Source organism: Haliotis asinina, chromosome 5 (genome assembly GCF_037392515.1).
Source record: "Haliotis asinina isolate JCU_RB_2024 chromosome 5, JCU_Hal_asi_v2, whole genome shotgun sequence".
NCBI classification, from domain to species: domain Eukaryota; kingdom Metazoa; phylum Mollusca; class Gastropoda; order Lepetellida; family Haliotidae; genus Haliotis; species Haliotis asinina.
Genome location: NC_090284.1, coordinates 25,844,165 through 25,857,272, shown reverse-complemented (window position 1 = coordinate 25,857,272; position 13,108 = coordinate 25,844,165). Strand labels below are relative to the sequence as shown.

Sequence of the window (13,108 nt, the reverse complement as noted above, 5' to 3'; positions counted from 1 at the left end):
AGTGAAGTCTTTTCCGGTTCCACCTTGATAACCTCAAACCGTAACTGTAGAAAGCTGGGAAAGCTCAAATATGATTATTTAAAGTTCAGCTTTATTTTGTGGTATTTCAAAGATATATTTTGATCTCATAATGAGAATAATATGATGCACTGTTCTCTTATTCTTTCTTGAGAGGCTATGGTTAGATTCTAGAGTACCTCATTCCTATCGACCGGGCTCCTGTCTACCAACTGTGTTAAAGAGCATTTCTAGTAGCGCGTATTGAATGTGGAACTAGTTAATGTGACACCGCCACAGCGCCATTCACGGATTTCGGCTTCAGGCGTAAACGCTTGGGAAAGTTGAACCAAGTTCCAGTGTTCTGTCTTTTCTGAAAAAGGCTAATAGAGGTGAGTTCTGGCACGCACGCTTCACGATCTTTCCTTGTCCTTATTCTATAAAGTTTGTCATTCCTTATATTTCTTGAAAATGTGATTGAAAGTGTAAACATAAACAAATTTGGGGATGTTTTTGTTTGAAGGATGTTGAAAATCCTTGACTTTAGTCCGAAAATATATGGCACATATTTCGATTTAAGGTGTCTTGTTATAGGCACACTTAAACAAACATCACCTTTTGCCTCGAAATGTTTTTCAAATGTACCTATTTTAGAGAGAAAACTTTGTAAGTGCAGACCTTATCAGCTGCTTTTCCAGTTTTGTCACCCAACGTTAATGATGTAGTGAAAATAGAGGATATTTGTGGCCAATAACCGTTCACAGGTAATTCAGACCAGCATTTAAGAGATGACAACAGTAAATGCCAGGTGAATACATGCTTAAGATTGAGGTCAGTGATGACTGGTACTGCAGATTGCCTGCATGTAAGGGTTTACTCACTGAAAGCACCTATAAAATTTAGCATCACAGCTCCTCTTTAGGATGATCTCAGCTGCAGGTGATAGTGACAGGTGATGTGACTCTGACAAGATACCAGTTTGTTACAATTCCTGTTGGACACAAGCAACCTGTGTGATATGCTGAAGATGTTATTGGGGAAATAGTGTGATAGGTCTCATAGAGATAATAGATTTCTTGCAAAAGCTTATTCACCCATCAACAGGCTGATGAAGTTGTCTCATAGAATTTTGTGACATCTTCGTAAAGTAAGTGTTGCTCAGTCCCAAAGGTAATTCCCAGGAAGATCAGGGTGAGAATTCGTCTTCAGTAACCCATGCTTTTCATAAAAGCTGTCTAACGGGATTGAGTGGTCAGGCTTGCTTAGTTTCTAATATGTGTCATCTTATCCCAGTTGCTTAGATTGATGCTCATGCTGGTCATCACTGGATTGTCAGGTCCAGGCTTGATTACTTAGAGACTGCCACCTTACAGTAGCATTAAAACAAAAAAAAATCTAAATCACTTTAATGCATTGACAGTGCATCTGGAGGAGAAAATTATAAATGTAATAACCTATAAAAGCGAACAACTTTGTTTAATTGTCAAATGGATATCACCACAGTTCTGCCATACAAACAGTGAATAAATCATCAAAACTTAACTCATATCCACCAAAACAGAACAAAAATCACCAAAATAGAAAAATAAACTTCCAAAACTGCGACAATATCTGCTAAAACCGAATCAAACACTCTGTGATGGAAAACTAATCATTTGAAATGGAAACAAAACTTGTCTCATACGTTAGCTACAACACCCCCGAGAACCGTATCAGTCGTTTCAGTCAGAACAAACTAATAATAGCGATTGAAACTATGATTATTTGTCAAACAAGGTTTGTGCTAAGTTGGGTAAAATTATGAAATTTAAATATTCAGTTGGCCAGGTAACATTATGAGGGTTAACAATCTCACTTTCACTTTGTTTGAGTAACTTAGTTCTCTGTAGTGAAATTCATAGGTGCATTTTCACTGCAAACAGACTATTAATATTACATTTAATTATTTATTGTGACTGTCCTCCTGGAGATGATTACAAATACATACCTAAGCATGATTCCCTGGTTGAAATTTCCCTGTACAAGACAAGTGGCTCTAAATGTCAGTGGCAAGTCCTCTTGTGACCTTGATCTATATGAAATGAGAGATTGTTGACACTTGATTTACTCATGTTGGTGGAAGTAGTTGCATAATGATGGCTACCACTTGAAGTAGCATCATGTTTCCGAGTTAACCATATAAACGTCATGTGTGTATTGATTTGGTGATTTTTTCTATTGTATTTTTTCCATTGAAATGCTTTTTGTATTTAGACATATCTAACATCCTGTATATATCCAGGGCCTGAACTTCATTAAACATATACTTGCCTCAGAATACATTTCCCTGTTTGCTTTGATCTTGAATTACTCGCCCTTGGTTTTTACTAAGAGATCTACTGATCAATGACATATCAGTGATGAAAACAGTAATGGGCTAATTTACATTACTATCTTGTTGATATTGCAAGCACAGCACTGATGCTGTTTTGTAACTCACATTCTGAAATAGTGTTTTAGTCTGGCTAGCATTCCAAATGAAATTTGTGAATGAAAATGATTGTTTGGTAGTTTGATACTGTGATTTAAGAGGGCTGACTATTGATAGAACTGAAAGAGATAGACAGTTGTTAACTTAATATGAATCGGGCAAAAATGGTGAGTGGTGACATAATTATGTGTGGAAAACAATGTCCTGAAGGTAATCGACAATCATCCTCTTAATATAGACCAAAGTATGTCTTTGGGGTGAATAAATTGAAAGTATAAATCCTAACAATAAGTTATTTACGATATTGTTGATAACACAATTTCACAATTTTCATATTGATAATCATTAGTAAATAATTCTTCCTTCTGATGCTATTTGTGATTATTGTTCTGTTTAGCCACCTTATGTCTATGGTGTGTATAGGAGTCAGGATGATATTCAGGCCTTTATCATGTTTGTTCAGAATTACAATGCAGAAACATTATCTTACACTTCAGGATTATTTACAGTGGACTTTGATGCCACTAATGGACTGTCAGGAGGAGACGATATTTCATATCAAAAGACACAGTAATTAGATCTGTTTATCATCACAAATAATTTTTCCAGCTTTTCTGTTTGTACTGGTTTGGTCTGGTTGTTGTGTAACTCCACACTCAGCAGTATTCAAGCTCGGTCATGTGGCAGTGGTCTGTGAATAATAAAGTGTTGACAATCCAGTGATCAGTAGCATGAACATTGAGCTATGCGACTGGGATATGATGACTAAGTTAGTGAGTATGACTGCCCAAACCTGACAGCATAAGTTGCTCATGACCAGTTGCATGTTCTAACCTGGATCTTCACAGGCCTCTTGTTGTATAAACAGTGTATGAAACTCCCACAAAGATGTTGCCAGCATGTTAACATGTAACCAGCCCTGTGTTAAATATAGGAAATCGAGCTATGGTTTTAAAAGAAAGTAATTAATGAATTACTTGTAGTGAGGTACACTTGAACATGTGCAAAAGCAATTTTAATGAAACCATGACTTGGTGGTCACTGTTAATTCATTTATTTAACAACATTATTTAGTGGCTGAAAGCATTCTTTAGTGTTAAATAAATGAGTAGGTTGATCTGTGGAAGATACAGTTTGATTGATCATGAACTGTGCCGACATCATCTAGTTACCACATTTGGAAATTATTTTCGAAATATTTCCCGTAGTCAATGACATGATCAAATATACACCCTTGGGAAATGTATTGGCGCACAGGGCCGACTATAAAATAAAGTTGTAAGCCCGCCGTGTGACTAGCAAGCAGTGGGCCACCAGGCAGACGCTATTTCATACACTAGTATGAACTGCCATTTTTAAAGTATCAAAACTGACAGAAGATAATGTTTTGTGTTAGTAATTAGTAAGGATCGTTGATGTAGAAGAACAGATGTCAAGCTTCAGTGGCAGGCAAATTGGCTTTTAACTATGACTTGAACCTGATGAAGTCATTTTAACCTCTAAATCATTGTGATGTAATCAAACTTTTTTTACCAATTGATATCTCCTGTGGAGGCTGATGGTGGAGTGTTCTTGTTTGCAAGATGTGATGTATTTTGTCAAAGGCTGATGAGTTCCAGCCAAACGATGTGCTGTACTAATCTATGTTGTCCAGGCTTAGGATGTGTAACAAGGAAAAGTATGATTCTTCTAAGATACATAATGTATATTATCAAGGTGTTAGATCTGAGAAAGTAGAAATAATCTATATTGAAGAATCATGGCTGTATATTCTGTACAGGCTTATAACTTCCTAAATACATGTGTTCACAGTGTCAACATCCACTAACTGAACTCCTAGCAACTACTTAGATACCTAACAATACACACATCATAACAACATATAATAATCGCTCTAAGGTCACAAATAGCACACAATTAATGTACCTCAGCATTCTTTAGTTAGTATTGAGATCTGCCATGTTGGATATAAATCTCGCCTATAAAATTTTGCAAGACCAGCAATATACTTTCCAAACTACTATCTAACAAAGGCATACAAATTCTTTCATGAAAGCTGATAGTTTAAGGAAAATCTATTGAAAACATACCCAGTAGGGTAACGAACATTAGGTAACGAACACGAATAATTATACACGAATACAATATTGTAGTTAAGTGACTCATGTACCACAGGAAACCCCCATGTTTATTGTTAAATTGTCGTAGTAATAACTAGTGATCTGACATGACGCTCAAATTTGGTATGTAGTACACTAATAGTTATTGTCCCCAGTACCATGTGCAACCATTGCAAGCTAACATGATTTGCAGTACTGCAGTGCTAGTACATATTCCATTCTTGCATATTCCCTCATTTTAATAGGGGCTCAAGCAAAACATGCTTAGATAAAACATTTTAAATATTCATTCATGTTCGGTTCTGGTGACCATGAGAAACAAATTGTATTCATGAAGGGCTACAGTTCGATTTACCAAATATGTGTGTATTGTAACAGCCTTAATACCTGGTAAGAGACTAAAACTGATTAATTCTTCAAGTTCAGTGAAATTGGTAAATTTCTTATGGGTACTATAAAGCTGTAAGTTAAACATCAAAGAAGCTAAAATATGCTAATTACAATTACACACATTTTTTGAAAGCTTATTTGTTTGTGTCTGCGTGTTGTTAATATCGTAAAACTTAATGGTTTATTTATAACCATGTTATTAGGGCAAGTGAAGTAACGGTTAGGACTGCTTAATGGCAAATAAACTGCCAGTGGGCTAACGCTTAACTTAAAGAACAAATAAACTCAATTTATTTTAACCATTACATATGAAAGACATATGGTTCATTCTTAAAAAACGTGTGGTTGATTAATACTGAGCGATGAAAACTAATAAAATAAAAGTTGTCCAAAGGTCATCTGCTTCACTCTTGCCCGCCAACGAAACCACAGACAGTTTACATAACTCTCTCACCAGAGCCCTGCAGTGACGTCAGGTGAGGACGAATTTTCAGTTAGTTGTATTATGTATTTATAATGTGTAGCAAGTTCATCAATTTGTTGATTCCTGGCGTCAACAAAGACATGCCGAATTGTTGGGTTGCCTTCAAATGCTCCCAGGTGTCGGGTGATGGTGTCACCATGCACAGATTTCCACAGGACCCCTCAGTTTTTGTTAAATATGTTGTTTGTTAGTGCAAAGTGTGCGTTATGGAAACCTGTGCATATCAAATTGAGTGGTTTGACACCTACCTCACTTCCAAGATAGAAGAAGCTTTTTATAAATTTTAGATTTGTTTTCATTCAGTTGAACAAATTAAGATACTGGTTGTAGTAAATGATTGATGACCTAAAGGATTTTGCATGATTTAACTTGCAACATAATGATTTCTTAATCAGAGGCAAGGTTGTGGTCAAAGTGACACTAATATTGTAAGTAGCTATACCACATGATTTTTTCATATTACAGATAAATGAATACAAATAACATTGTCTAACAGCTGGCATTCTGCTGATTTCAGATCACTTTTCCTTTTGAAAATTGGAGCATAAATAAGTATTTTAGAGGCAATTAAAGTGTCGAAATTCTGGGTCCAGGTTTGGATCAAGTGTGTTCATAATTACTGGAAAATCGCGGACCACTTTTTTCGTCGAAAATATCTTAATGTTTCCATAACTTTGCTGTTATGAGGTGTATTTATACAAAATTTGGCTCAAAGGGTAATTGAATACCCCTGATTTCATTTTTGGCATCTGAATTCAGATACATGTAATGGATTAAGAGGTATTTTATATATTTAAGCACAAAATTAAATAAACAGCGCATGCCCAAGTAACATGGACCATGACTCCAGGGGAAGCACACCGTCTACAACTCTGGAATTCATACAAAGATGACTTGTAAATATCATTAAACAAAACAGCAAACACTCATACTTTTTAAGCATTTTTATTCATCTGTTCATACTCTTGATGTGCTCCACCAATATAAACTTTAAAAAATATCACAGTCATGCATTATTTTAACTGATATAAGTAGAAATTTCTTTGCCAACACAAAAATTAAATGCATCACACAAAATTGTGTCTCAGCATGTATACAATAAGGGAATAACAATGTTCACAATATTGTCTGTTATTGCCTTTGTTACTTTCTTCACTGGACTGGACACTTTCACACATGCTTAAAACCTGCAAAGAGAGGGGAGTCATTTTGAAACCTTCCACTATCCGCATGTCACAAAATATAAAAAAAATGTATAAAATATTTTTTTAGTTTATGCCAGATTATATTTTGTTTATGCTTTGCTCTTACTTTCCAGCACAATAAGTATTACTTTTATTCATGGAATTAATTGCAGCTTAACTCTGTTTGTAACCTTCATAATCCTATGTAGATTGAAGTTGAAGATATTGCAGGTGGAAACACATTTTACAGAAGTTGGCCTGGGATGGCTAGTTGAAAAAATAAACTGACTGCTGTTGATAGACTGGTCATCCCTGAAGAGATATATAAACTGTCCTGGAATACCGAGGGAGTGAAGGAACTTCCATGGCTGTATGAAGGAGATGCTGGGAGACCCAGATGGTCTGACCTGAAACAATATTTATTTTAAGTTTTCTTCACTCTGACTGTTCTTTCAGATCAGCTTGTGAAATTTACTGATGAATAAACTACATCTACCTTTCTTTCTGAAGCTCGATGTTGAGAGGTAATTCTGTTTCTGCAGTTGCCTATCATTTATCACTGCAGTCAAAAATATTTTAAACTCCACACTTTCAAGCAGAGAATCAAAGATCTTATGCATGAAATGTCTTGAATTTCACAAGGAAAACAGAAACAGCAGCATGGTATAAACATTCCAGAACGTATACTTACAAATTTAATTAAAAAAAATCAACCAATAAACAAATAATTTCTGAGCATATGAAATTACTAAATGCAGACAGAATCATCGTTAGCAATCCGTTTAGCTTCAGCGCGAGTGATGTCAATCATTTTTTTTTTTTTTTTGATGCTCGTTTGTCCATCTTATAATAATCACATCAAATTACCGGAAGTTTGAAACAACATTCACTTTTGTGAGATGATTGTTGATGCTGGGGTAAAAGACAATAAAACACAACCGTTACATAATGGTGTATCACCTGTCCATCGTTAGTGCCCAATGTAAGTAGTATTTTGACACCCACCTTGCTTCCAAGAGTGAAATTGTTCTGTTATGAGCTATGCCATGCAAAATCCTGTTGTCCATCAATCAAATACATATTTTACTACCAGCACAAAGTCTAGATTTAGCATAGTCTGAAAACAATCCTAAATAGCATTTACATTCAGACCGGCGGATGTTTACGACAGAGTGCTGCCATTTTTTAAAATCGTGGCATCATAGTCTACAGTCTGTTTGAGAATCAATTAGATGATGGTTTGTTTTCATCGAGTTCAACTACTTCCTAATCGTAGTTAATGTGTTTTTGAATCATGACCCAAAAGATTTTGCATGACACTGTTTGTAACAGAACAGCAAGAACAATTTGTAAACATTATGACAAGCGATTTTGACAGAATCGTCTATAAACATGCTAACTTACTAAGGCCCTACATTTTCCGTAAATGGTATGGTTCTGATGCCAGCTTTGTAGAAATTAGGTTGGACATTTTCTTATTGCTATACATTTTATAGCATGTAAAATATGACATCTTGACATTTAATTACAAATAATACATCTTTTGAGATCGAAAGTCTGTGTAGATTGTAACTTAAACCACAGAGGGAATTACAAAGCGTCATATATTTTTAATGGGTCTTGTTATGAAAAATTATTGAGGTATACTGGTCCACCTATAATACCAGTGCAGTAAAGATACCTGGGGCTCCTTTCATGAAGCAACCTTTACTAAGGTTAACCTTAACTCCCATTCTTTAACATTGCAGTAAGGTTACCTTAGTGCTTTGTGAAAGGAAACAGTTGCAAATATAAGGTTGACGTTGGTTGTTTTAACAATAGCCGACTGAGCATGCACACGTGCAGAGACTTATTGATTTTGGTTATTAACATGGTTAATCTAGTTAACATTATCTTGGCTAGCTCTCCATGGCATTGACCTTTCAGTATTGTACGGGTTCTTATATGAAATGACTTCCTTGTTTTTATAAAAAACAGACCTACAAAAACACACCTGCTTGGCAAGACCTTGAACAGCCTCATTTCTTCTGTATTTTCTCCATTGTGACATGTTCATGGCTTCTTTCTGACTGCTCTAGTGTTGCCATGGAGACTGGTGGCAGATATGATAGGGTATAAGCTGTTGGATGTGTGACAGCATTGGTTGTGTCATGTGTGACAGTGTTGGATGTGTGACAATGTTGGTTGTATGATGTATGACAGTGTTGGTTGTGTGATATATGATAGTGTTGGTTGTGTGATGTGTGATAGTGTTGGTTGCGTGTGACAGTGTTGGATGTGTGACAATGTTGGTTGTGTGATGTGTGACAGTGTTGTTTGCATGATGTATGACAGCATTGGGTGTATGTTGTATGACAGTGTTGGTTGTGTGGTATGTGGCAGTGTTGGTTGTATGATATGTGACAGTGTTGGTTGTGTGATGTGTGACAGTGTTGGTTGTTTGATGTGCGACACTATTGGTTGTATGATGTTTGACAGTGTTTTTTGTGTTATATATGACAGTGTTGGTTGTGTAACATATGACAGTGTGTATTGTGTGTTGAGTGACAGTGTTGGTTGTATGATATGTGACAGTGTTGGTTATATGATGTTTGACAGTGTTGTTGTGTGATGTGACAGTGTTGGTTGTGTGGTGTGACAGTGTTGATTGTTTGATGTGTAACAGTGTTGGTTGTATGTTAAGTGACAGTGTTGGTTGTATGATATGTGACAGTGTTGGTTGTATGATGTTTGACAGTGTTGTTGTGTGGTGTGACAGTGTCGGTTGTTTGATGTGTAACAGTGCTGGTTGTGTGGTGTGACAGTGTTGTTTGTTTGATGTGTTTATGATATAAGACAGTGTCTCATGTAATGCCTTATCAGCTACTCCATCACTTTTCTCTAGCTACTTTGTGACATCAGTGGACAGTGGTGCTTTGTGTAGCTGCTTCATTGCTTCTGAGTGCTAAAGTGTCTTCGTTAGGTGCTTATGATTGCTCTGGAGTGAATTGTCACCTTCAACATCTACTTAACTGGGTCAGTAAACTCTTCAGTGTCTTCAGCACCTCCCATATGTTCTAGGCCTTAGTTATCTTCCAGTGTACTGCTGCCTCTTGCACGTTTTCTGCATCTGTCTTGTGAGAACCTGCCAGTTGTGTTGCTGGGGCTGAAGATATGCTTCCTCAGCTCCATCATCCTCTACAGGTTTGTCATCACCCACTTCTCCCGGTCTGTGACGTTTTTTGGACTTGCACACATCCACTTGCGATGACCCATATCCCAACATGACAAATGACTGAATGTTGCAGTCTAAGGAGTAATTAACTTGTAACTTTGTTCATTTACTTTCATAATCGCATTGTTTCTAGTTATAACAAGCTGCTATTGTAAGTATGCTATGCTCTATCAGACCGTCGCTATGATGTAGTGCTTAGAGCATTGGCCCGGACAATCGAAGGTGATTCAATCAGCAGCTGCGTCTGACCAAAAGATGTTAAAATATGGTACTTGTTGGTCTCTGCCTGGTGCTTGGCATTACTGGGTATAGAAAGGACTGGTCGACTTAGAGTCAGTATAACGTGTCTGAGTAGGGTATTCATGCATGGTATCTCAATGAGCTTGCTCTGTAAAATCATCGTAAGTGTGGGCTAGTACAAGCAGCCACACGTGCACATGCATATGTGTTGTCATATGAACGAAGTACTCTAAATACTATCAGTGTTAAACCTCACCTATGCTCTATCACGCCTACAGGTGTATATGCAGTTTGGCAAAGAAAACATCACAACCCTGATGTAATCACTTTCATTTATTTATAAACATTCAAAATTAAGTATTAAGGTACAAACAGGTATCAAGACTGTGCTTAGTATGTATGCTGTGGCAGGGTAAATTACGGAAAGGCACAAATGGAATATCTTTGTTCACAACTGAAATTTTATTAGTAATGTACATCATACTTCATTTAATGAAGGGATCAAAATTGCACAGATGGCACGACTAAAATTGAAATTGCATGGTTTAATTCTTACCAGCATGCCCTTATGGCACACTATATATGTTTGCCAATGTGCAATAAAGTGTGTTTTCACCATTATTGTCTTTCATGAAGTGTACAGGTCAGACAGCTAATCATCAATTTTGTCTTTTCAAAGTCTGAGGTAAGTAGATAAACAAAAATACATACCTAGCATTGTTTTATTACTAATGATTTATTAGTGAATGTTTTAATACAATATCAGCTTTAACTAGAGTTGTGTCCGTCCGTCTGTCTGTCCGTAATCATTTTGTTTCCGGAGCATAACTCAAGTATTTTTAGACCAAACTTGATAGATATAATAATCTCAACCTATAGTTGTGCCTTTTGCTATTTACAGAGTTTTGGCATTTTTATTTTTTTTGTTTTTCCATGGATTATTTTAATGTTAGTCTAATGATGGGGTGGGCTTCGTTTCTGGAGCAGAACATCGTAGATATGTGTGGCAGAACCCAAAGTGTTGCCTTTTGGTATTTACAGGTTTTTGTGATTTATTGTTTTCTCGGTCTCCATGGAAACGTTTCGGACTTGGTCCCAAAATTGAGTGATGGGCTTCGTTTCCGGAGCAGAACTCAAAAACTTCTTAATATCTGTCAGTAAAACTTGGTAGATGTGTGTGGCAGACCCCAAAGTGGTGCCTTTTGCTATGTACAATTTTTTGTGATTCTTATTTTCTCGGTTTCCATTTTGGACTTCATTTCCGGAGCACAACTCGAAAACCATTTCATATCTTTCAAAAGATCTTGGCAGATATAGGAGACAGATCTTGAAATGGTTACTTTTTCTGATTACAGATATATGGCTTTTATATTTTACATGAATTCCATGGAAACAATGCAAACTTTGTCTAAAAACACCGTAAGTAACTGTCAGTTGATTTGTCCTTTCAAACATGTGGGGGCTGGGGCGATATGTCATCTTCTGATGACTCTTGTTTCTTTTTCATATTGTTTAACATGTTTAAGGGGTGTTTTTTTTGTATTACTGTAAAGACCTGACCTCAGGAGCAGTGTTCAGGGCATTTGTCAGCTTCATCCATGGCGGGCTGTGAAACTTTGCAATCAGATTTTCAAAGTGTTGAAAATATTTTTAGGTACACCTGTTTTCAGTGATAGTGTGAACACTTGCCTTGAAAGAAAAACCTGTGGGTTAACCAGGATACCTGAAACAAAAGTAAATAATTCTCTTGCCTAAAACGAATAGATGAGATAAATCTCCTGTCATACGTTCAGCATTTGAGGGTATGATTTTATGTGTTAATGGATGATTGTCATATGAAGTTTGAGACAGGAAGCTGACAAGTTGTAAGGTATTGATTCTAGCATGAAGGTGATGAGCAAAACTAGGGCAGGAAGGAGAGCTCACTGTGTCCATAGCTAAGCTGTTTATGTGGGAGGGAGGCTAGCAGCCTAGATACAGGATGGCATTGTGGCAAACAGATTGAATAGTCGTCTCTTGACCAGTGGGTGTGCTGTATCAGTAGACCCTCCACATAAATGAAGCTATTGCCACAGGTTAAATTTAATAGGCCAACTTGCACGCAAGGACTTCAGACCTATCCTGCAGGGCAGGTAGGATGAGAGGGTTTGAATGTTTCCTATTAGAAAAAGGTTTCCTTAAGTTAAGTGATGTCATTTATAAATATGTTGAATGTCAAGGTCAGGGTACATTGTTTGTCCTCTCTTTTTGAGTTTGCTTTAAAACTTTGGTTATTCAGCTTTTCCACATGTTTGTGTGGCAAGGTTTTAGATTTTTAAACGATTTTGGTTTTACTGGATGATCAAAAAGCTATGATGAAGCTAATGATAATTGTAAGAGGCCATGGACAAGGGCATTTTTTGATATTTAAAAACAATATTTTTGCCGTGATTATTGTCTTGGAAATCAGTGTGATAACTGTACAAATATTCAATAAGTAATCTGTCAATAAGAAATCCTTGGCTTTTGGTTTGTGGGCCATGACCAGCATGTTCCTTGTTAATCAGAGTGTCATTGCAAGTTTACTGGTAACTATAGTTACTTTTATTAGCAGTTATACCATCTGTCACCAGCAATATGTACCCATTGTGTTCGTTAGTTATTGAGAGTTATGATATTCTAATGTCAGTGAGTCATATAACATCATAACTGTTGCCGTCTGCTTATCCATTTTTTTATCAATTTGTTGTGTATGTTTTTTTCGCTATCTTATGCCTGTTATTTTTCCTTCACAGCAGTAGGACCAAGCCATGTCATCTCCACACAACATCCCTCAAGCTCAGGCTATGAACAATGATGTCATTTCGAAATCTTCGTCACATGGCCACCGTTTCTTGATTCCAAGTCCGATACCTACCCGGCGGTCAAGGACCTTCTCAGCGTGAGTAAATGCAGTTCATGGTGGGGATGGGCAATGGAATTGCCTAGTAGTTAAAGTGTTTGCCTGTCAGGCCGAAGGCCCGTGTTCTG

The 13,108-nt window shown here is 36.7% G+C and overlaps 1 protein-coding gene across 1 annotated transcript in view; it reads left to right on the top strand.

Moving 5' to 3' along the window:
• The first annotated feature begins 279 nt into the window (after positions 1-279).
• The window catches only part of LOC137283286 (calcium-regulated heat-stable protein 1-like), a 28,671-nt gene continuing 15,842 nt past the window's right edge, over positions 280-13,108 (top strand). The window contains exons 1-2 of the mRNA XM_067814736.1: positions 280-389; positions 12,874-13,019. Of these exons, the coding sequence (XP_067670837.1) occupies positions 12,889-13,019 (131 nt within the window). The 5' untranslated portion in view covers positions 280-389; positions 12,874-12,888. The remainder of the gene's footprint in view (positions 390-12,873; positions 13,020-13,108) is intronic.